Source organism: Penicillium vulpinum, assembly GCF_028829585.1.
Source record: "Penicillium vulpinum strain IBT 29486 chromosome Unknown utg000003l_segment0_segment0, whole genome shotgun sequence".
Lineage (NCBI taxonomy): Eukaryota > Fungi > Ascomycota > Eurotiomycetes > Eurotiales > Aspergillaceae > Penicillium > Penicillium vulpinum.
This window is the reverse complement of record NW_026643243.1, coordinates 1,559,993-1,583,708: the sequence shown is the minus strand read 5'-3', so window position 1 is coordinate 1,583,708 and position 23,716 is coordinate 1,559,993. Positions and strand designations below refer to the sequence as shown.

General features: G+C 47.9%; 10 protein-coding genes across 10 annotated transcripts; 5 read left to right on the top strand and 5 right to left on the bottom strand.

The window, feature by feature from the left end:
* Positions 1-297: 297 nt before the first annotated feature.
* N7479_005712 (uncharacterized protein) lies at positions 298-534 on the top strand (the record flags this gene model as incomplete). The annotated part of the gene is made up of 1 exon (XM_057253408.1): positions 298-534. One exon carries the CDS (start codon positions 298-300, stop codon positions 532-534), a length of 237 nt encoding a protein of 78 aa, XP_057107270.1.
* Positions 535-3,626: 3,092 nt separating this feature from the next.
* On the top strand, positions 3,627-5,216 carry N7479_005711 (MFS transporter; the record flags this gene model as incomplete). Its single annotated transcript, XM_057253407.1, has 1 exon — positions 3,627-5,216. The coding sequence occupies one exon, from the start codon at positions 3,627-3,629 to the stop codon at positions 5,214-5,216; it is 1,590 nt and encodes a 529-aa protein (XP_057107269.1).
* Positions 5,217-6,098: 882 nt separating this feature from the next.
* Positions 6,099-7,245, top strand: N7479_005710 (ATG3/ATG10 family protein; the record flags this gene model as incomplete). The annotated part of the gene is made up of 2 exons (XM_057253406.1): positions 6,099-6,649; positions 6,705-7,245. 2 exons carry the CDS (start codon positions 6,099-6,101, stop codon positions 7,243-7,245), a joined length of 1,092 nt encoding a protein of 363 aa, XP_057107268.1.
* A 637-nt stretch (positions 7,246-7,882) lies between these two features.
* Positions 7,883-8,290, top strand: N7479_005709 (uncharacterized protein; the record flags this gene model as incomplete). Its single annotated transcript, XM_057253405.1, has 2 exons — positions 7,883-8,018; positions 8,130-8,290. The coding sequence occupies 2 exons, from the start codon at positions 7,883-7,885 to the stop codon at positions 8,288-8,290; spliced, it is 297 nt and encodes a 98-aa protein (XP_057107267.1).
* Positions 8,291-8,306: 16 nt separating this feature from the next.
* Positions 8,307-8,640, top strand: N7479_005708 (uncharacterized protein; the record flags this gene model as incomplete). The annotated part of the gene is made up of 2 exons (XM_057253404.1): positions 8,307-8,333; positions 8,395-8,640. 2 exons carry the CDS (start codon positions 8,307-8,309, stop codon positions 8,638-8,640), a joined length of 273 nt encoding a protein of 90 aa, XP_057107266.1.
* A 636-nt stretch (positions 8,641-9,276) lies between these two features.
* N7479_005707 (putative cell wall protein) lies at positions 9,277-10,134 on the bottom strand (the record flags this gene model as incomplete). The annotated part of the gene is made up of 1 exon (XM_057253403.1): positions 9,277-10,134. The coding sequence occupies one exon, from the start codon at positions 10,132-10,134 to the stop codon at positions 9,277-9,279; it is 858 nt and encodes a 285-aa protein (XP_057107265.1).
* A 1,106-nt stretch (positions 10,135-11,240) lies between these two features.
* Positions 11,241-12,506, bottom strand: N7479_005706 (uncharacterized protein; the record flags this gene model as incomplete). The annotated part of the gene is made up of 1 exon (XM_057253402.1): positions 11,241-12,506. One exon carries the CDS (start codon positions 12,504-12,506, stop codon positions 11,241-11,243), a length of 1,266 nt encoding a protein of 421 aa, XP_057107264.1.
* A 990-nt stretch (positions 12,507-13,496) lies between these two features.
* Positions 13,497-14,315, bottom strand: N7479_005705 (uncharacterized protein; the record flags this gene model as incomplete). Its single annotated transcript, XM_057253401.1, has 1 exon — positions 13,497-14,315. The coding sequence occupies one exon, from the start codon at positions 14,313-14,315 to the stop codon at positions 13,497-13,499; it is 819 nt and encodes a 272-aa protein (XP_057107263.1).
* Positions 14,316-15,266: 951 nt separating this feature from the next.
* Positions 15,267-16,699, bottom strand: N7479_005704 (dolichyl-phosphate beta-glucosyltransferase; the record flags this gene model as incomplete). The annotated part of the gene is made up of 3 exons (XM_057253400.1): positions 15,267-15,611; positions 15,677-16,468; positions 16,586-16,699. The coding sequence occupies 3 exons, from the start codon at positions 16,697-16,699 to the stop codon at positions 15,267-15,269; spliced, it is 1,251 nt and encodes a 416-aa protein (XP_057107262.1).
* A 1,583-nt stretch (positions 16,700-18,282) lies between these two features.
* On the bottom strand, positions 18,283-20,730 carry N7479_005703 (uncharacterized protein; the record flags this gene model as incomplete). The annotated part of the gene is made up of 3 exons (XM_057253399.1): positions 18,283-18,444; positions 18,502-20,569; positions 20,624-20,730. 3 exons carry the CDS (start codon positions 20,728-20,730, stop codon positions 18,283-18,285), a joined length of 2,337 nt encoding a protein of 778 aa, XP_057107261.1.
* Positions 20,731-23,716: the final 2,986 nt, after the last annotated feature.

The following is a 23,716-nucleotide window of genomic DNA, read 5'->3' as shown; positions in this document are numbered from 1 at the left end:
GGTTGACTGGCAGTACAATATTTAAGTAGTAAACGAACCCGATAAACCCAACGGCCATAGGACTTAAGACAAGCTTAATTCCGGCTCGCGATTGTCCCTGAGGCTTAACCAATTTCGGAAGTATACAGGATCCTGGGATTGAAGGCCGTTGAATGCTCGGATCCCGAGGACCGAACTAGGTGATGAAGCCTAGATCCGTTCGTACATCTTATTTGGGAGACTCCCCTACATTAACAAAGCAGGGAAAAAAACAGACAAGCTGGCTATCTCTACTTTGTGGGATTATTTTCACCCAACATGATCATTACCTCTCTGTTCCACCTGCTAGAGTATGGCGATCAGCCATGGTGTCCAGAATGGCTGCGCGAATACTCGCATATGGCTTTCATTCAGACGTGGAAGACCAAGGGCCCTGGAAACGAAGAATCACCAGCCGTGCAAGTCTGCGACCTGCTGCTCAGCTATCTCTCTGACTTGGGTTCCTTCACCTTTATCGACTCATGTGCAGGTGGTGAGGACCAATTCCTATCATAGAGCCTAGCCTGAACAACAAACTCAAGTAACGGGGGCAAGAACCGGTGCAATTCAAAAGACCTAAATTGCTCCGTGCTCCTCTATATCCTTTGAATTTGTGTTTCTTTCTCCTCGAATCGTATCTGATACCCCTCAAGCATTATCGTCATTCTATACACGACAGAATTATGCAGCAATCATCTTGGGCAATAGAACCTCAGTATAATTTCACAATGAGGCTGTGTGATAGGCCAAGAATGCCGCACCGGAGTACTAGGTGTTTCGGTGACCCTGAAGTACATTGAGGCTGTTTTAAAAGCCATTTTCAATTGCACTGGCAGGAACTGACAGCTGATATAGAGTCTGACTCCCAAAAATAAGAAATTTGGCTGTCTCGCCTGTTAAACGCTTGATAGCTGCTAGCGATTCCGCTTTCACTACATCATTAGAGACGTCAGTCTCTGCGTTGTACCAGATCCTGAAAACACCCTCCTAGGATGTCGACTGCAGGTATATGAGACCTCCGAGGGTGGGCAAGTCGTAGGAGCTGCTAAGATTAACCCCCAGCGTGTCGAGGAATGCTCTAATTGCGGTCCCTTTCACTAGGCCCCCGTATATAGCATTGTAGCCCAAATTTTGAACACTGCCTTCCCGGTGACAGATACCCGCCTGCCGTCAAGCTGATAAGACTGTTGATAGAAGAGAGAGATACATCATGGTTGGTGTAGAATGGTCTGTTGGTTTGCTTGCTTGCGTGTGTGTATGCAGATCAGTGCCAGATCGAACAAGATGCGTGATACTTGTACTCTTTCGCTGAAATGAAAAAGGTGAACGGGACCCGGCACCCGAATTGAAGCCGTTCCTGTTGACGATGTTCGGCTGTCGGGGTCCGACTGCGCTGAAGAAGTAGCAGAGGGAGTTTGATTCGAACACTTTCGATGCATGAACTCCTTGAAATCCCGTTTATACTGTGCCCTAATTATCGAATTATATTTGTACACGATGTAGTTAAAGATCCCTCGACAGCCAGCCATGAGGTTGACGCTATGGACGATGGCATCGTGGGGTTGGATCTGAATAGTTTGACGTCCATCTCCGGCAACAAAACCGAATTGAAACTTGTTTCAGATGACTATATATGATATTCTGCGCTTTTCTCAAGGGCAGCGCTGGCTGTAACTGACGGAAATTAGACCATCCTCATTCCCCAACCGAAGGATGACGCTAGTGATCTGCCCAACTGGAGCGCTTTCAAGAAGCATGCGATTCTCCTCTGCGTCGCTTTTCGCTCCCTTGTAAGGGATTTTGGGATGGCAATTGGGATTCCCGCCGCTATTCTGCAGAGCAAATAACGGAAGGTGTCCGCCTCGGTAGTCAATGAGCCCAAGAACCTCGCCGTTATGATGGTCGGTATTTTGTCGCTGCTCTAGGTTCCTCTGCTCTCCTCATCGGGTCGTGCGCCTGTTATATTCTGGAGTACATTGATGGGTGTTTCCTTCACCCTAGGATGTGTTCTGGCGCCAAACTTTCCTACCTAGTATGCCATGCGTGCTTTGCAGGCCGTCACTCAAGGTACTGGGTCGTCTATTGGGCTGCAGCTCATTCAGCACATGTTCTTCTTCTATGAAGATGCTCGAAAAATCGGTCTCTAGTATGGTATTTTCCTCGTCTCCCCCTTTGCTAGGCCCATGTTAGGCAGCTTCATGGTGGCGGGACTGGGCACGCGGAGACCTTTATTCTAGTTGGTCTTTGCTTTCGCGGCATGTCTCACGGTTTTGGTCATACCGTGTGCCTATGAATCTTTCTACAATCGGGATGTCGCAGATAAAAAGCAACCGAAACGCGCGACAAACGCTATGGCTCGCCTCTCCCGTGTGGTGGGTTGGTGACAGCTACAACATCACCGTGAATACTATCGCCCGGTTCTTCCTTGTTACCTCAACCCCTTCAAGGTTGCTCTCCAGCCTATAATCCTCCTAGTGGTGGCAGACTACGGATTACATTTCATATAGAGCATTGGCATCAAACAGAGCTCCGCTGTTGCTAGAACCTCCCCAAGAGTCCGGTGGGTATGGTATACCGGCGCGAGCAATCGGCTTCATCTACTTCAGTCTGATTGTGTCCGTCTTTCTAGGGTGGCTTATGGATCATTTTCTAAACGACTATACGATGGAACAGTATACAAAGCGACACCATGGACGATTTGTTCTCGAAGCCCGGTTGTGGGTGGTCTACCTCGCGGCTTTCGTGATGATCACCGGAATTGTCCTAGTGGGGGATTACCCTACAGAGACATCTCCACTGGGTTGTAATTTTATTTGGTTGCGGCATGCTCCAAGGTGGGGGAATGACTATTTCGATGGTCATGGTCGCCTACGGGATGGATTGTTGTCCTACTTCGTCTGGAGAAGTCTCAGCTTTTCTTAACCCGGGCCGTGCGGATTTGCCGTGTGGATTTGCCGTCGGCTACTTTCAGCAACCCGGGCTCAAACAGGGATACGACATCCCCTTTGATCTTCAGGCAGTGGCCACAGTCGTGGCATTTCTCGGTGTTGTATGTATTGTGTTTGGTGCGACACTGCAGCGATTCTCTTTGGGCATACATATGTAGCTCCTATATAGAAATCATTAGAGTTTTGTGCACGTGTAGAATTTGTGAATCATGTGCAGGCTTGCATTACATTCTTTCCATTCTTTTCTTTTCTTTTTTCTTGATTTTCACCTATACGATATTATCTCCTCGGTCTTCGGAGCGCGAATAGATAAAAAGAAAATCGTACTTTAGTTGGCGCCGGCACATTCGGCCTTATCCCACTGATATCTCCGGGCAAGAAGTCGAGGGCCCATTTTCATATATCTGAAGGTAATTTCTCCCCCTATAAAGAACACATCCATGTTCTACGGAGTAGTCTAGTCTCATTCCGCAAATGGTGGCTTACATTCTTTTGCCTAATCAGCCATTGAACAAATTTTTCTACCCATATTCCTACAATTCTTATCGCCTTCGGTCTTTCAATATATCATCAATCCACGGTAACTTCTTCTTCTGAATCTGGAATATTCACATCTAATCTCTCAGTAGGCTTACCATTACTTTCACGGCCTAGTTCCCAATGAACAGTATCCCCATGAATGTGGAATCCGATATGGAAGTGCGTCCCAATTCTGAGACTGGACCCCAGCATGATTATGAGAACCAAAAGCCCATAAGCGACGAGCAGAAAAACACTACATCCACTGTGTACGCTGCTGATCATATGTCACTTTTCCATGAATGTGTCTTCATCGCAACAATATGCACGGCGCAATTCACAACGCAAATAGGCCTAACCCAAACACTGGGCATCTTACATCAGATCGGCGACAGCTTCGGTATTACAAATCCCGGGGTACTTTCTTGGCTCATTGCTGGTTATAGCTTGACGTCAGGGACCTTTATCCTCGTTGCTGGCCGGCTTGGAGATCTCTTTGGGCACAAGAGAATGTTTATAATTGGCATGCTGTGGTACGCTCTCTGGACTATGGTTGCGGGCCTCAGCATCTATTGTAACGAGTACCTATTTATATTTGCCAGGGTGTTTCAAGGGCTGGGACCTGCTGCCTTGATACCCAACGGGCTTGCGCTTTTAGGGGTTTCCTATCCTGCCGGACCGAGGAAGAACATGGCATTCGCATTATTCGGTGCCTGTGCTCCAGGCGGTGGTGTCTGTGGCATACTCTTCTCCGGCCTGTTTGCGCTAGCTTGGTGGCCATGGGCATTTTGGAGTCACGCTATCACGCTGGTTCTGCTGGCTGCGTTCAGCGCCCTGGTCATCCCAACACATAGCCGCTCCCCCGACCAAAACAAACACCTTGGAGAAAAGCTCACCATGCTCGACATCCCCGGAGCCGTTACGGGCGTCGCAGCGCTAGTGTTATTTAATTTTGCATGGAATCAAGCCCCAGCGTACGGCTGGCAGCAACCATATATCTACGTCACCTTAATCCTTGGCGTCATCTTCGCAGTTTGCTTCTACTTGATCGAGTCTCGCTGGTCTAAGATGCCACTTGTGCCTTTCGAGGTCTTCACGAGTGATATCACCTTTGTGGTTGCATGCGTCGCCTGCGGCTGGGCCTGCTTTGGAATCTGGATCTACTACGTGACGCAGTTCATCGAGGTGCTGAGAGGTGGCTCGCCGCTGCTCACCGCTGCGTACATCTGCCCCGCGGCCATTTCGGGCGCTTTCGCATCCCTGGCTACCGGTTTCCTGCTACATCACGTACGCGCAGCGTGGGTTATGGTATTCTCGCTAGCATGTTTCATGGTGGGGACTATCCTGGTGGCGACGGCACCAGTACATCAAACATACTGGGCCCAGTTGTTTGTGTGCATGCTGATTATCCCGTGGGGTATGGATACGTCATTTCCTGCAGCGACAGTTATTTTCTCGAACGCTGTTAAAAAGGAGCATCAGGGTATGGGCGGGGCCTTGATTGGTACGATAGTAAACTATAGTATCTCGCTTGGATTGGGATTTGCGGGCACGATCGACGTGCATGTCAACCGTGGCGGCACGACGCCGGCTGATATTCTGCATGGATATCGTGGCGCTTGGTATTTCGGTATTGGGTTGACTGGGCTAGGCATTGTGTTGGGTTTGATTTTTGTCGCGAAAGGGTATTGGCATGACATTAAGGAGCAACGGAATCTAGACGTTGAATGAGTTGCCACCCTCTCAGAGAATATCACTACCCCTTGAGTATATAGCCACCTTTGCCAATCCGATGGCTTAGCATAATAAATGCATGTTACATAGACAAGAGAAGTAGATAGGGAAGACGTGAAGAAGGGGGTTGCTCAGTGGGCCGCTTGGGGCGGCAGGGTGACTAACTCACCCTGCCCACCTGGGTGGAGGGCTCCGGGAGCCGATCGCTTCCCGAGGCAGCAATGTCACTGTCAACAGTATCATTGCAACAGAAAGAGTTCCTTAGGGTCTTCAAGTTATCATCAGTGTACGAATTAGTCAGAGGAGATAGTCCACGGGTGTTTGTCCTTCTTTTGTTAGGGCAGATACCCTTGTCCTTCATACGATATAACCTTTTTTTATATGCCCAGGTCACAGCTCTCTTCTGGCAAGAAGAAATACATCTTTTAAAAGGATTGAGTTAGAACAGTTCTGCTGTGTCAAATCTCTGGTGTCAAATATTCATAGGGTCTTGATTTGCATTGTTTTGGAGTAAGAAAGAAGTAAGTAGACGATATTGCACGCCCTAGGTAGCGCTGCATGAGTCCAAGCCTACATCTAGGCATCCAAATACAAGGCTATGGCTTAAGAGGCAAGACTCTTCAATCATAAATCTAGATACAAGGTATAGCATGTTGTGACAATATATGTATATATCTAAGATATATGTCTTTCTTTTATTTCAAGTAAACAAAATAACCTTCACTTCATGTGATGTAAATAGGTACCATCACGTGCAACCAAATCAGTTCAAAATGACGCTCGTGGACGCGGGGCGGATCATGTGCTCCACCGCTTATCATTTACCTCCTCCCGCCTCGTCTTTTGTATCTCTTTCTTCACTCTCACGTGTGAAGCACAATGAATATCCTACACTCTACACTATCGACTTGGCGGGACCGCCTGGCCCCGGTATCACGCACTTCCACCTTCCGCAACACCGGCCAAATCACCCCAGAGGAGTTCGTACTCGCCGGAGATTATCTAGTCTACAAATTCCCCACATGGTCATGGGCCGACGCATCAAGTCCGGCAAAACGTGTATCCTACCTTCCAGACGGCAAGCAGTTCTTGGTCACTCGTGGAGTACCGTGTCACCGGAGACTAAACGACAACTTTGCCGGAGATGCAGGGCTCGAGGATGAGATTGTGAGGGACTTCCTCTCGGGAGGTGATGGCGGCGAAGACGCAGCAGCTCACGATGGAGAGGACGGGTGGTTGCGGACTGGCGGTGGCCGTGATACCGGGGCAGACCGCGATAAGCAAGAAGCTAGGATTCGCGACGTGCGAACCGTAGATGAATCTGGGAATTTGGGCGAGCAGGAGGAAGATGATGATATTCCAGACATGGAGGATGAAGACGATGATGAGGAAGCCATCATCCGAGAGACAGATGATCAGTCAGGGACACAGTGAGCGCCATTCTCCTGTCACGGTTCCCTCTTTTCTAACTTATTATCGTTCCAGATCTCTCCGCACTTATACCCTTTACATTACCTACTCAAACTTCTACCGCACGCCCCGCCTCTACTTATCTGGCTATTTGTCGCCATCTGAACCGCTTCCACCATATCTGATGATGGAGGATATCGTCGGCGACTACAAAGACAAGACCGTGACGCTAGAAGACTTCCCATGGTTCGATGGCAGCGTCAAGATGGCCAGTGTCCACCCATGCCGCCACGCCTCTGTGATGAAGACACTTTTGGATCGCGCCGATGCCGCACTCAAGCTCCGCCGCGACAAGCTTAAGCAGACCCAGTCACGCGAGGAAGCGAACCGTGTTCTTCGGGCAGGCGGCGGATTAGAGGGCTTGGTGGATGAGACACAGAAACTATCACTCGGGGACTCCAACCACGCACATCCTGGTGGAGACGAGTGGGAAATGCTTCAACACGATGAGGAAGAACAGGTCGCCATCCGGGTAGACCAATACCTAGTTGTTTTCCTCAAATTCATTGCCAGTGTGACGCCAGGCATTGAGCATGACTTTACGATGGGAGTATAATTGTTTGGGTTGGATTCAGACTCGTCTTATCCAATCCTTACTTCCCAGGCAGCTATATTCAACCAAATTGGACTAGCATAATGGCTAGCATCACGCGACCTGCTCCCTTCCCGATTTCCGAAATGTGATATGCATAACATGATAAGAGTTTGGCGTTAATCTGTTTCTGGGCGCATGGATGATTTCCCTTTCCCTCTGGGTTGCTTTTGCTTTGTATTATCTTCGATAGCTTTGGGAAGTTTCCCGTGGCAAATCTACTACAATCTGTGAAGATTCCGGAGTAGACATATCGTATTACGATCATAACGTAGTCCCTACCTAGCGTCCCCGAAGTAAGACCTGGGATCCGCTGAATTTGCTTGAAAGTTGAGTTGCTTGCTACTTGCCCCCGATTGACGAGATACGAGTGTTGGAACGGTTATTTCTCTAGGTATGGAAATATATTGATAAAGTCGTTATATATATACATATTTTCTTTCAAACATAACTTCAAACAATGGAAGACGCTGTTAGGGAATCCATCAAGGCAGATTGATGAAACTACATGGCTCATCGGTCCCTTTGTTCTCCACCGTTCTAGCGGATATTCTGATATCGCAACATGGTCAGGGCGATGTATTGAGTTGCACACTCTCTAATGCGCCAAACGCCCCAATTTGTACTCTTGCCTACAAACCATCCAACGATTGTGCTAGTATACGACGCTGGCGATTCGTCAGCTGTCTGGTCCTTGGGGGACAATGATTTCTGCAAGGTGAAATTGCGAGTCAAAGGTACAACACTGGAATTTGTCCAAAAACAACAACCCAACTTTGAGGCACCTAATATCCTACACGAAGCGGAATAGAACAATCGTTCCTATCTTTTCCTCAACAGAGTAACAGGCCAAACCCATTCGGAAGCTTGGCATACTCTAGATGACAATTGGAAACATAGTTATGTGCATACTGTGGTAAAAGTTTGCGAAACTCTTGAGTGTTGGAAAGGCGATATGCTAGGAGACATGGATGGGGAAAATATTGCTGAGCAGTACCTTATCAAGTAGGAAGCTGACCATAACTATGATCCTAAGAATCTCCGACAAGCATGTGAATTGATCGGTATGGACTGTCCTGAATGTGTGTTCTAACATTCCGATATCGGCCCTAGAAATCTTATTGTGGAGGACGTCCCAGAAACTGGCTCTATTGGGATCATCGACTAGGAAGCTGCTGGATACTTTCCCAAGGGATGGATACGAACGAAATTTTGAATAAGCAGTGGCTTAGATTTTCCGGATTTGGCGACGGATGTGCATTAGAGGCGAACTTCAGAAATTACTACGGGAACATGGCTTCGAGCACTATTCGAAACAATGGCAGTCTTGGGGGTATTGACACTCGGAATATATGCTGACATCGTTTTCACACATGGGGCTCATATCGCACTAGATATGAAGCCCTGTTCGGCAGGTTTTCAATTTGGTCTTATTTTTCCAGGGAGGCGATAGCCAAAAATGTAGGAATTAGAGGTTTCTCTAGGAGCCCAAACAAACGCTGAGCGATGAAGACATATAACTGTCTCACTGACCGAATATTGACTAGGTTGGGAATCTCTATTTTATAAGAATAATATATTCGTCTGCGGGTACCAATATCAAAAGCCACAAGTAACAAGTACATAACAGTAAGCAACATAAGAACGCTGAGTAGTGCAAGGCACGTGCGGACTCCCAAAGTGAACAGGATGGACAAAAAGCCGCAGCAGTGGCTGGACAAAAGTCAAGTGGAGTAAGTGAGTAATAAAGGTCAGCCCTTACAGATGAGCACAGAAGTACAGGTAATCCGGGGGTGAATACACCAGCCAACGAGAGCAAAAATTGTAGGAGGAAAAAGTTGACAAGGAAGAGGATAATTGTGAAAAGCAAGAGATGCACAGATCCGATCAATCATTAGATGAGCCAACCATGTCGCTGGCAGATGGATGGTCTATCCGGGTCGTTTTCGCCATTTTTTATCGTGTTCAGCAAATGTAGAAATTGAAGCAAGCGTTTTAATTGAAGAAAGCCAAGATAATTGGAACAGCCACAGCGAGGACAGATCCAGGAGTTAGAGCTGAGGCTGCGTTGAAAACGGGCGTAATGGGCGCAGAAGGCACGGCGGAAGGCGAGGCCGATGCGGTGGGCGCGGGGCGGTGGATTAGAGGGGTGGAGAACTGGATGGTAGGGCCAGTGGATGCCCATGCGGCCGGGGCGGTGGTGAGGGGAACGGAGATAGGAGTGGTAAATGTGGGAGGGAAGATGGCAGAGATGGCAGTCCAAGCAGGAGGGATGATAGTCTCAGCGGTGGGAGTGACAGCAGCAGCGGGAGGAGTAACAATCTCAGTAGCAGGAGGAATGATCTCAGTGGGAGGGCTGGCAGTAGTAGTGGGGACCACAACAACGGCAGGAGGATTGACTGTGGTGGTGGGCGCAACAACGGCAGAAGGATTGACTGTGGTGGTGGGCACAATCACAACGGCAGGAGGCTCAGGGCAAGGGTGGCCGTCTTGGTGGTGGTGCTCGCCATTGCCGAGATTGACACTAGGGCCGCCGGGGATGCCAACGGACACACCGGCGCCTGCATTGTGGTCATCACCTGAGGCAGGGCCACATGGGCCGCGGTGGGCATCAAGGAATCCGACGCCGACATTCACATAAGGACCGCCGGGAATACCAACTTTGACACCGCTGCCGGCGGACGTCTGGCTGTTGCCTGGGCCCTGGCTGGTGGTCTCGGGGCCGTGATGGATGATTTCGGGGAATGGGAGAGGTGGGAGAGCGGGAAGCTGGGGAGCAGAGAGGACAGCGGTAGGGCCGAGAGCAAGAGCAAGGCACATCAGGCCGGAGAAGTTGATAGTATTGGAGACCATTGTTGCACTAGGGTGGGTGTTGGTTTGGAAGAGTGTGTTGTTGATTAGGTGAATCCGAAGGTCGAAATTACTAGAGATGATAGAGTGCTTGAAAGAGCGTTGGGAACAAAATATTGAAGAGCGAATGACGGTTCAGAAACTGAGATGGTGGATGAAGGATAGAATAGGAGAGGCGTGAGCAATGATCCTTATGTACTTTTTGGCACCCAAAGTATACAGTTGAAGAGTACCACGGGGAGAGCCAAGGGCTCTACCTAGGAGCTGATAGGACCAGATAGGGAGATTTCTGCAAGGCACGAACTAGTCCCTAGTGGTTCTCATCTAAGAAAAGCCACAAGGGCAGTGATCTGCAAGGCACAAAGTCAACGGCAGCTACCGAGGAACTAAATCATGAGACATCAGGTCTTACGGAGTCTGGAACCAAGCAATCTGTGAAAATCAGAGCACCTAAGCAACAGGGTTTGATAGTCAGGAGCTGTAACTCTGTCGAGAGATCAGATGTGCCCTGAGCAACCAGCGTAAAGCTTATGCACGAGCCCTGGCCTGAGCCTCTGAGCTTTCCTAACTTAGCTAGGACAGGATTGCCGGAATTATCACTGGACGGGACACAGATGGAGTGCTTTGGAGAATAGGAAACACGTGCGAATGAGGAAGGAAGGTTGTATGGATGCAAGGGATAGTAGCCAATAAGGCACAGAGACATTAAGATCACTCTCTGTGAGAGACTTTTGAATAAACCAATCAGGGTATTGGATTGAGATTGACTGCATATACATCGCACGCAAGGAACTCAAACACAAGTGAGTCCACATGCAACTTGCTAGGGCTGTTGCCTGTCAAATGAAGTAGGTAACCAGAACCAGGGGTTGCCCTGAAAGAAATCCGAAACAGTTGCAACAAATGAGGTTGTATTGCACATATCAGCATATATCGTAATCTCGTAAAGTATTTCGCCTGAAGTGAGAATGAAGACAAAAACGGTTACAGCACCAAAAGCATATGCTGCTTCATAAAAGAGAAGAAAACAGGAAGGAATCCACTATAGACATAGTAAGATATATCACAAATATCACAAATATGCAAGCGTAGGGGGAATATATGTTTCCTTAGACTTGACTCAAGTTGGACCTTCCAAATGCAGTGCCAAAATTCGTTGACTTCTTAAACTTCATTTCAGGTTCTTTCTCCTCCTCATTAGGGAACTCAGACTCGGAGTCAGACTCATTGGGATCAGCCGATTCAACCGAGCTGCCCAGTATATTCTTCGCTTGAAGAAGGAGTTTTTGATCCAGTTCGTTCAGAAAATTGGAGTCGTGCTCCTCATCATTAATCAGACCGAGGGGCCCCTTGAGAGCGGGGTCGTCTGGCACATCGGGAAAATAGGAGATCTTATTTTCGGAGGGCTGGTGAACGTTCGTTGTCACGGGCGAAAGAGGGCCCTCCTCGAGCTGGGAGGGAACCTCCAGGGGAGACCCCTCCTGGGTGGACCGTCGACTATCATCAGTGTCGATGATCGCCATTGGGGTGTGACCGGCATGGCGAAGCAAGTTCTCATTGGGTGGGCCGAGCTCTGACAGCTTCAGTTTGAGACTGTTTCGATGTTCCATGGAAGGCCTTGCGGTGGTTGAAGGGGCAGTTCCAGGGGAGATTACCAAGGGCGATGGGGAGGGCGGGGTGATTACTCGAGCTACCACAGCAGGTGGCAACGCTGTGGACTTAAGTGTGATGCCATCCAGGGTGCTGTCAAGCTTTTCAATTGGCACCGGCAGACTCACAGGCGCTCCAGAAGGATCTACTAGTTGCGACTGGCAGAGGGCTCGATCAAGGGATGGCAGATTCAGCCCGCTTTCAGAGATCGGCGATAGATAGCTTTGATCTGGAGATTCATGATCGAAGAACACCCTTGTAGGCCGATTGCCTGGACTTGTCCCCTCCCACACTTGAGCCGTGAATCCATTTGCGCTATATTGTGATATTCCACCTGCCAGCACAAGTTTGGACGCTTCTGACCCTAATTGATTTGATTTGTTCCCTTGACTTTTCACAAACAGCTCCAGCTCGGTAATCTTTGATCGTAACAGCGCCCGCTCTTTCTCCCACAATCGTCGCTCTTGCGCAAACAATTTCCTCTCCGTCTCGAAGTTCACCTGTTGACTCTGGAGAAGCGCTCGTGATTGGTCGATATATGAAGTATCCATGGCGAACGAATTCAGCAACGCCGAGTCTTTAAATGCAGTTCGGCCGTAGCCCGAAATGACGGGAGGAAATGTGGCTGAAACGGATTTTGTGCGACGGATAGGCGTTTCGGTCGGAGAGAAGCGTACTTCTTTGTAGAGACTTCCGTGGCCGTCTAGTAATTTGGTAGACTTCATGTTGTCTGAGATTTGTTTTTCTCGCGATACTGAGCGCAAATCGGGAGATAAGGATATCTTAGGCCTTATGGGGTAAATATACCCATACGTGGAGACAAGTCACGATAGTGCCCAACCAGCAAAGCTTCGGATTTCCAGACCAGTGGAGTTCCTAGAAGCGGTCAATGAGTTCAGGGCACTCCGTTGAATGCCGGAATTCAATAATGTTTCATGCGAGCTTCCCGATGCAGCGCAGGTTAAGCCTCGGTTATGCGTTGGATTAATGAGTGATGGTTTGGGCAGGTTTGGAGATTTTGGGTAGCTTTCAGGTACGAAGTTCCAAGGGAGAGAAGAGAAAAGGTCAAATAATATTAGATTAAATCACGAATATCCCAGATTCCGGGGGAAATGGGAGATTATGTACGAAGTACAAAGTACTTAGGTACATATAGAAAGGCGTAGGGGAAATCCAAGTCCAAAAAGAGATTCTGTGTCCGCCTATTTGACCACAGCTTATGACGTCAAAAGAGCTCCGATAGGAAATATCATTACTAAGATGTAAAATCTGATCTGATAATATTATAGCATATTGTATATTATATTAAGTCTATATACATTCATGTAACCTCGGAGGTACAGGAAATACTATCTAATACAGCTCTATAAGAACGAAACACACAGGGCTGATATAAAACCAACAAACCACCCAAGAGGCAGAAGCCTACCCGAGTAAACAACAGTAAATATATATCTAGAATTCGCCCCTGTGCCGGATTAGAATAAACAAGAACGGAGAGAGTCAAAAAAAATATCCCGAACGCCATATTTCCGCCATTTGCGCCAAAGATGTGCACATGCAGTTGACAAGTAGTATAATCGGCGCTCAGACGTCATGGCGCAGAATTAGCAGGCCTAACCATGAAGTCAGACCAGATCAGCCGAGGTCCGCAATGCTAAAGGATGCATAAAAAAGCAAAAAAAAAAGCAAAATAACATAGAAAAGGGAAAGGCTCAGAAAACAGACGAGGCGGGCAGGAGACAGCTCGGACGACTTGGCGCAACCAATTTCTTCTTGAAATCTAAAGACCAAGCCGAACACCCCTTAATAGACCGACGACCTTCTGGCTGTCTCAGCGGCGAACGGATCCGCCAAACAAACTGCTGAGCTTCATCAAGCAGATGTTGATCACCATTCGGTAGCGGATAGAAGCTCACATCCTTGCATAAAGCGCCGAATCGTGTAGCGAGATCAAAGACCCCTCGGGCCGTGAGATCTCGACCACCCACGTTCGCCGATGGATAATAGTAGCGTGGATCAAGGTAAAGCAGCACACTATCCCAGCGTGGAAGCTTCTCAGCCAGAAGCCGTGCTGCGGCCTCGTATTGTCTCAGCGTGCGCTTTGGCACGCCGGTCTGCGTGTGCACGAAGAAGAAGATCTCGAAGCCGACACTGCGGATGCGAGCGCGGGCGGTTGCGCTGAGCGTGTTGAGGAAATCCGCTAGTCGGTCCAGATCGAAAGAGTTGCGGAGGAAGAGAGTGTGCGTTGAGTAGAGGTAGTCTTCAGCTTCGTCATGGACTTGCCGGCTCACCGCTAGTAACTTGCGTGCAGTGCCGTCTTCGCCCACCCAATGAGGAGTCATTGATAATGCTCGGTATTGACCGCGAGCTGTGAAAGTGTTTCCATGATCACCTAAAACAATCATCGGTTTGCTGACTAGGTACTCGTTTGGTACAGCTAGTGCATATTCATAGATCTTGAGACGGAGTTCGGCTGGGAGTTGGAGCAGCCGCGATGGTGATATCGATGTGCGAGTGATATTTGACTTCATATCTGCCTTAGAATAGCAATGGTGAAATGTCGAGTTTCTTTCGGCGACTATTAATTTTGTTTATAAAAGGCAGTGGTACCACTCGGGTGTATGTGCTGCATATAGATGTTGTCGCCACCGTCAGAAAATTTCCGGCAAACTTTCAGTTAGAGACGTCAGAAAAAATCACCAAACAAGAATAGAGGCTTTTTACCTTGATGGACCTGCAATCATCATACCATGCTTGACGAAGTCCAGAACATATGATCGGGACGATCGGCATCCCGTGGGCCTATATATATCACACCGCATATACTTCACCGCATGTTGCGAAGTTCGGCGAATGTCCAATTGCACTAAGGTTAGTCTCTAATTGCCCGTTCCTGAATTCCTGGACCCTTCTGTGATGGATTTACAAGTTTTTATTGGTTAACTCCATGGTATGATTGTACTTTTTACCTATACAACAGATATGTATGTATGTACCAAAGGTAGGGAGTGACCCACATACCATGTATGGACGCATCAAGTCGAGTATAGGAAGGGCTTGATACAGATTTGCCATCTCTTTTGACATTCTATATAGTAAATTGTATTGATTCTAGTGAATTTTCCTTCTACAACTGAGCTACATACCATTGATCCAACACAGACACGCCATCGCGTATATATAGCGAATTTTCTGTCTCCTGAATATCAGTCACTCAACAGTATCTTGGAAGTAAACTAGCACCGTCAGCTTCCGCCTCAGTTTATTGCCAACGGGATCAAAGACATCACTCCAAGTGGTCAATTTGATAACAGCATCAGCAGACATTTTCTAGTGGCGAAAAGAGGAATAGCCAAGCTGACTAGTGTATCGGAAGCCAATCAAATCACATTCCGGCCAAGTGTCCAAAAAATTCAAGATGCAATATATGCGCTATGGATAACTGTCCGAAAATCGCAGGAACAATCAAGTTCTGCATCCGATCATCGCTGTCTATAGACACCCAGCGACCAAGCTGCCCGTAGAACAGCCAGACCCCAAGCCATGCCAATACTATCTCTCAAGACATTCAATTTGCTCCCCTTGACCTCCCTCCACCCCACTGGCACCTCAGCCACAGGGATCCGAGCGAACTCAGCCAACATGAGCATCTCAACATCGAAGATCCAGCCCTCGGAATGCATGTACGGCACAATATAAGGCAGCGCACTTCGGGAGAACAGCTTGAATCCGCACTGCGTATCCTTGACAGTGGCCGTTTTAGGAGGCGTCATAAGCCGCAGGATCAGATGGAACGAGTGCATCAAGAAATTTCGAAGCTTGGATCGCTATCGAGCAGAGTTAGTAATCGACCTCGCAAGCATCTCATCGCCCAGAATATCAAGTATCATACCTTCACAACAGCCTCACTGCCAACCATATGCGCCCGCGACCCAACAGCAACCGCCCGTCCCTTCGCATCCTCCACATCCCGACAAGCCCCAACAAGCTTACCCAAATCATCGAACTTGCTCGCTCCATCTGCATCCGCAAAGACAACGTACTGCCCACGGACATGGCGCATGCCGTGCGTGACCGCGCCGCCCTTGCCGCGGTTATGAGTCAAGCTCACGACGCGGATTGTGCCGGGCGGGATATGCACGCCCTCCGCAGCCTGCGGCGTCCACGGACCCGCGTGTCCCTTGGGGTGCAGAGAGAGCTGGTGATCGCGCGCGAACCGGAATGCCACCTCCTCCGTGCGGTCTGTCGACCCGTCCGAGACGAGGATGATTTCCCAGCCGCGGTCTGAGGCTGAGCCCGCGACATCGCTGGGGGTATCCCCGTTCGGATTGCGTTTGCGCATTGAGCGTGTCTCCATTGTGCCTGGGCTGCTGGCGCGGGCGATAGCACTGGCTGTATCCCCATACATGTGTTCCAGGTAATTGACAGCTTCTTCCAGCATGCCGGTCAACCGGTCTTCCTCGTTGTAGGCCGGTACTACGACCGACATGAATAGCTCGGCTGGTGCGATTGTGTGGGCTGCGGTGGTTCTCTGGGCGCTCATTTTGGTGTCCGGGCTTTCAACCCAGCAGGGTAGCGGTTCCGGATCCGTCACGGATCCATCTTTGGCAAGGGTTCTATACTTCTTTTCTTCTGGTAGAGGTTCCCGTGGGACTGGCGCAGCGAAAAATATAAATAATGAGAACTATAAAGTAACAAGAAGAATTGACAGGTCAGTAAATTGCAATTGAGGCTGCGCGTGCCTGGAATGCCACTTTGCGACCTGGCTAGTACAAGCGGAGTGAAGGAAACGTGAACTCACTAGGACAAATAGCCCAATCAAACTGGCTAGGCCAGCAACGAGTAAGATCTGGACCGGGGTTTCCACCACAGTACTAACACATTGGCGACAGACCTCACCCCAAGCTGCCACCATTGTGAAGACGAGCTGGACGTCAGATGCGGAGACGGAAGAGATGCGGAACGGGAAGACGAGAGTGATGCCAGAAGGGAGGAGGCAAGCACTTAGGTCCGAGAGAGAAATTGTTTATTCATAGAGGTAAGGCAGAATAATCTTCGCCATTTGAAGAGAGAGAGAGAGGGCGGAACCTTGGAAGAGAGGGGGGGAATGTTGAAAGTCGATAATCGCCAGCTTGTCCTTTTATCGGCTTGCGTATTGCCGATAAATAGCTCCACATCCGGGGAGCCACGGTTCGTACACCACTATATTATAGCTACGAAGTACTATTTTACTATTTTAGATAATTTATATTACAATGATGTATTTCTTTATATGTTTGTACAATTCGCATATATTGTAGCTCATTTACCTGTCCATACATGATACGCTTTTACCCCAGCGCATAGACCAGTTACCATTTGAAATAGACATTTCGTATACAAGAGCTGACACTTGCTCTACCAAACACCACCGACGCCGCTCTTTCGTGGTATATATGTGCCTCCGAATGTTCCTCAATACTGACCAGTAAAGCTTAGGAACTGTATCTAGCAAAGGATAGCAAAAGAAATTGATCCAGAGAGAACAGGAGCATGGCCTGAACACTCTTTGCTGGCCATTTCTGCTATCTACTATCCATGAAACACGGCGACAGCAAGTATGTGAGTAATGGATACGGGGTTAAGAAGAACAGGGCTCTGGAAGTTAGGCGGGGGGCCCTAGAGAAGAAAAAGGGTGAGTATACTCGGTATACTATATACTATCCATATGCGTAGACTTCCTAAACAGGAAGTGACTAACGCCAAAGGCTTCCATATTTACATTCAAATACTTCCCTTCTCTTATCATCTCGTTTCTCCTTTTTCCTACCACTTTACTCACAATATTTCTTTTTCGTTCATATCGACCCAAATATCAAGCTCAAAACAATTCATCGAGAACCTAGCCAAGAATGACTTCTTTTTAATAGCCATGGATGTGCCTCTTCTGGATAGAAGCAGTACACAATTCTCTAATCCAGCAATTGATTGAAGCAGGGGCCTCCGTTTCCCCCAAATTCAACCACGGTGGAATGGTATAGCCCAGTACCTGATAGCCGATCAGAAAGGCTTGCGAAAATTTCCAGTCATTATGGAACCGGACGGACAAAAGCGAGAGTATCCCGGGACAGGCTATGTTCCCATAGATCCATGGCAGTAGATGGGATAATCCTTGGAGATCCCAAACGGCCCAGTCCTTGGAGAGTGGTCCAGGTGGAGGTAGTCGTTCCAAGGTGGATCCAGAGGGCAATCTGATATCTGTCGTGTAGTCGTGGGCGACTCATCAATTTTCTGTCTGGTGTAATAACGAAAGAAAACGATCCACTTTCTGGCTTCGTGTACGGAAAGGGCCAAAACGAACGATTCGCGCACAAGATGGCTTGAGCACTGATTCAAACAAGAAAACAAAAAGAAATCCCCAGGATTCTACTGGCCCCAAAATGATCAACGTTAAGGCATACGCAGTCTATACCACCACAGAATCCTCACAATAGAGCCAGCAGTCACCCAACTGCGTTTTCAAACTTCTTGCATCTCCTGGTCGATAGATGAAGTCTCAGTTTCTAGTGAGTAAGGATTGCCATAGAGGTAAGCAGGAGATTCTGCCATTGGCGCAAACTCATCTGCTAATAGAGTGGGTGTAAACCGGTGCGTCTGGTCGTAGGTCATCCAGCGAGTGTACTAGTAGTGAGATATATGGTCAGTTTTATGCGATTAGAAACCAAAGGGCAAACAGACAGTTGCAATCCGCACTCCAAGCCAAAGACACCGATGTCTTCTAGGAATCACTGTCGAAGATTCTTCTATTTGTGGTCTGTTGTCTTCTATAGGGGCCCCTTCGAAAAATCTTTCTGGGTAGTAAAGCCGACTCCATGCCTGTCCTCTGATCAAAAAGTCCTCCGGTAGCTGTCGTGTAGTTGAGTCTTCAAGAAGCGGGAATGATTCGTCTTCGATCTTCGAAATGATTGTGTCTGGACGGAACAATGTGTTCAAATAATTTGCAAGTAGCGACCACGGAACCAACGGCTCTAGTCGTTGTATAGCTGCTGGGTTAAGCGTGAGACACCACACAAATGCCATAGAGATATGCACACTCGGATATATGTTTTGATCGCCCAATTGACCGAGCATGACAATTAATGTGTGAAACGCAAGAGAGCTTGCACGGAATGCAAGCTGCGATGAGACATCGCTGTATTTGGCATAGGTGGGTGCACTAGATGCACTGGACGCCCATTCCATTGCCCTTAGGCGATCTTCTGCTGTAGGATTGCATAACTTCAATGTGAAATCTTTTTCTATCACCCCATCTTTGCTCCCATATTGAAATATCGCTGCGATATTGCAGGATGCAAGTTGAACGCCCTGCTGCCCTTGCCGGCCTACCCGGCTAATTTCCTTACGCAGAGTAGCAAGAAACAAATTCGCCCGAGAAACAAACTCCTCAACCGGAGCTTGCATAAAAAGCGCACCGTGAGTGGTCACAAAAGACTCAATCAAACCTCGGTTCGGAGCCGGTATATTCATCAGCGGAGTGACTAGCTGTGTCATGCTATCCAGAGCATTTGGGAATGCGTGCACGCTGATCAATGCTTTTGTGTAGTGAAAAAACTGCTGAAGAACGTCTGGGCGAGCTAAAACAGCAAGATGATGCTGGATCCGGCCATTTTCTGGGCTTTGGTCTGCGTCCTGATTATACCAATACCTTGACACCCCTGCCCAGAGTTCGCGATCTTTCTTATCAAATTCTTCCACCGCCATGCGGTACCGTGCTAAGTCACCTAGGCATTCAATCCATGTTTCTCTGAAACGTGGCACGCTTTCCAACAGCAAGGTTATCATCGAGTACGAGAGATAGATGAAGTCGAGCATATATTCCATCGAGTCACGGAGTTTCTGACGCAGTAACTCCAAGAATGAATGCACTCCATAGCGCCACATACGGGCCGGCATTGCGTACTTCTCAGCCAGGTCTTTGAGAACAGGACCAGCTGACGGGTGTTGGGAGGCGAGAAAGAAGTCATGGTGTTCGTAAAGTAGTGTCCGGTGTAGCGTGACAAGAGTTTGCCACTGAGCCTGTGATAATTCGGTCTTTGATTGTGCTTGTTGCCTGTCGATTTCAATGCACTTCTTCTCCACTAGGACAAGTCCTGTATATATTCCCCGCACTTCATTGATCAGTTGCTCCTCGGTGATGGTGTGGGTATCTAGTTGCCTAAACATTTTATGAGGCTCCGTGTCCTGGGAGACTGCCTCTGCCTCCACTATCCCCACATTTTGGTTTACTAGTTCGCCATCTCTTGTTTGCCGTAATGCGTGCGCTTGCACTTGCGTGCTGTGTGAAACCTTCTGAATTCCACCAGGATTTTGATTGTGCACAGCAATTGGTGTTGAATGTGGTCTTGGCAATTCTGGACGTGTCACAAAGCCTTGAGCTAACTGTGATTCCTCTCCTTGCCTGGTCTTGGTGATCTCAACCATTGGAACCCCAGAGTGTTCGATTGCACATTGAGGCACGCCGGGTTTTAGCTGCTGAGAAGGCGATGCCGACAACCGCCAAGTCTCCCTGGAGACCCGGAAGCTATTCTGGCGACGAGACTTGCCAACATAGCCTACACTGGTGCGAGCGGGACTTCTGAGAGCTCGTACCCCATGACTGCTTACTGTTTCCATGGTGTAATCATCTGCTAGGACGCCAGTGGATTTTGGTCGAATACTGGATACTGGTGAAATGGCCGAGCAGCAGCCATGGGTACCCGTTGATTCAGAGATGGCTTCTTCTGACAATAGCCTTTTCATAGATCGCCTGTATGAACAGTTAAAACAGATACGTAACAAAAGTTCAGAATTCGCAACATGCCTTGGTGACACGTCACTGTGAACCACTTCAGAGATTCGTGTTTTGGCATCTAACCGACTGTAAAAACACTGGGTCTGTCTTGCCTCCTTACGGCGTGGCTTGTCCATTTCAGCTATCTAGGGAGAATTAGACCAGTGAAGTCATCACAGTGCCCAACATACCTGGTTGGGATTAAGAAAGTCAAAAGCTCACATTTTGGGCAATGGAGAAGAGGGGACGAGAGAGAGTTTTAAATAGTTCCAATGTTGATATCAAACTTGGCACAAGGTAGAAATTAAACAAAGGCATCCGTGGGCAACTCGGGTTTTGAGTGGGTGTCGATCATCCTACCCCATCATTCTGCCTAGGATTGGTTGATAAATACATATGTATGTCTGTACTGTTTACTTCGTATTTTTACCATACGAAACTAGCGGTTGCCTCGTTACATACTTCTATTGCTTCTTCTAACCCCCTTTTTCTCCGATGTTCATGCACACCTATGGAACCCTCGAGCATCTTGAAGGATTCCATGACCTCTCGGCCCCTGATGCCAAGTCATATTTCTCTTAACCGCGCCTGTTGAGAGAGGCGGAATTGGCAATAGCCGCCCTGAGCACCTCATATCTATATACCTTCCGCCTCACTTTTTCTATGCAGGTCTTGCTAGAATATTATCCGGATCTGCAATATATCAAAGAAATAGGTTTTATTCGAAACAGCCGATCCCTCAATTATTGACAGCCTCACCCAGCGGTTGTAGGGTACAAAGTCTACTTCGTCATTGCCCAACAGCCTCCCAATTGTCTCCCAATACTATCAATGACATGCACCATCTTATGATCAGGGAAACCCTTTGGGCTACGGGGTGGCCACACTTTTCCTTGCAGGGCTAGGGTTTTGTTTGCCTCGTCACCGCTCTTTCCCTCCCTAGGTACTCCGTGGGAAGTGCTATCGCCGAATTTATTTAATCACACCGGTTGTTTTTAACCCAGCCTTAACAGTGAACCATGGCGTTCTTAGCCAAAGAGCCTTTGTGTTGTTCTTGTCCCCCTGAGCACTGGGATGAATCTGGTCTTTCGCTTTCGCTTTGAGCATTGACTGCACAATGAACATTGCCACTTTTTTCTCTTCGGCTCACCCCACAATGAGGTAATTTTCGATCCAACATGTCTTTCAAGGTTTGGTTGGAATCCAAGAAGTCACTATATCGTGTGTACACCATTACTAGCTGCCTTGGTAGTAATTTTCCAGTGGGTAGGCTTCCTTGAACGTCCGGTGACATGCAATCATGCAACAGACTGGCAAATGGGACGATGTACGGCTGCCAACGGGATATCCATGACTGTTGGACCACCACATGTTCTTGTTGAATTGTCAAAATGCTCAGCTGATGACTTTCACTTTGCATGGGATTGGAGCTATGGCCAGAAGGGGGGTGGCGGGTACAAAGTATACTGCTACCTAATATTCCCTATCTCGATCTTCACCTGAGTCAAAATACAGTAATATCGTTCTAAACATAGAAACTTGAACTTTAGCACGATCCATTGTATTCAACGTATACCAATTACGATGTAGTGAGCCTAATATTGCGTACTAACACGAATGTAGGCAACCGGAGTCGAGATATAACAATACTATCAGTCAGCTCATTGTCAGCTCATCGTGTAAAAAAACAAAAACAAAACAAAACAAAACAAAAAAAAAACCTTCTTCTCCAACGCCGTGCTATGAATCCATCATAAATTAAGTGCCTAGGTGTGGCTTGGCCAATGACGTTAGTACGCTTTTCTGCCTGTCAGATATCTTTAGGTAGGGCTGCCTGAGCCTATCGTATAAGCGCCCGTAGAAATTTGAGCGCTTCAATTTAAAATCAACCGATTCGGTTCGATTGAATATCTAATATAAGATACATACATTTCAATATCATAAAGTAACCTGTCTAACTAACTAACTAACTCTGTGCCACCTAATTATTAACTATCCACCTGGGTCGCATTTCATTTTGCAAGGCAGCCTTCTCCACTTAGCCACTTAATCTAGCCCGTTAAATACGAATCCCATTAGTTCCCCCCCCCCCTTCCCGATTAACTTAAAATGAAGCCGCAAGGGAAATAATGATGTGATTCAAGCCACACGGGAAGGACAAACCCCTGGGTGCAACTACACCCGGGTGAAAGGACTGTTCACAGATTTAAAAACTGCCTAAGCGGGGAGTATGCAGGTATAGAGTCTGCTAATGCATTTCTCCTGATATGTAGGCAATTTTCATGTTGGTGTAATAAGCTTGCATGATCCGACGCTACCAGAGCGGGGAAGATGCAGATTTCACCCGAGATTTCACCCGGGTAAAAATGTGTTCTAGGTGACTTCTAGAGAGTCTAGAGACCTTCCTCTCTTACACTACTGCATGAAAAAGGGGTGTGTGCTCGGTTACCAATTAGTTGCGATTGGTGTGTGGAATTTTTAGCGCGTATCTGATTACAGGGTTTCCAAATCCGGTGATTATGTTGTAAACTCAGCCCTCGTTCTAGTTTGCCTTCAAGTTAATCTGAAGGTTGCTAAGGTTGCTTTGTCTTGAGAATGGTGGATGTGACCTTCGGTGTAGGGGGCGTAACTCTCGACAGGATTTATCGGAACTCTTATGCCCGGGGTCGCGCTATACCAACTCCAGTCGTCTGTGGTTGCCTTACTTTTCTTAAACATGAGTGATGGAAGGCAAGCGTCATATTAGCATATGTATGAAATGGTTGCTTCAATGGCCTTATTAGCAGATTCACTCCAGGTAGCGAATCTGAAGGAATGGTTGTAGAGACCACTGACCGCTATTCACATGTATTCGCTGCTCTGTTAAACCAAAATAGTTCTCCAATCACTTGCAGGTTTCTCTTGAAAGAGCCCAATGGAGCTCGTGGAACATGCATGTTGTCACCCCTCATATAAACCCAAGATACATGTGCGTAGTCAAAGAACATGGAAACTCACCGAAAAGATTGGCATAGTATCCAGGCTGGCCTCTAGCTCAGTAGAGATAACCGCATTTGCTATCGAGATGAAATAATGAGTCTTTGTGGGTTGCGTAGGAAGTGCTCTCCGAGACCGTTAGGCTTG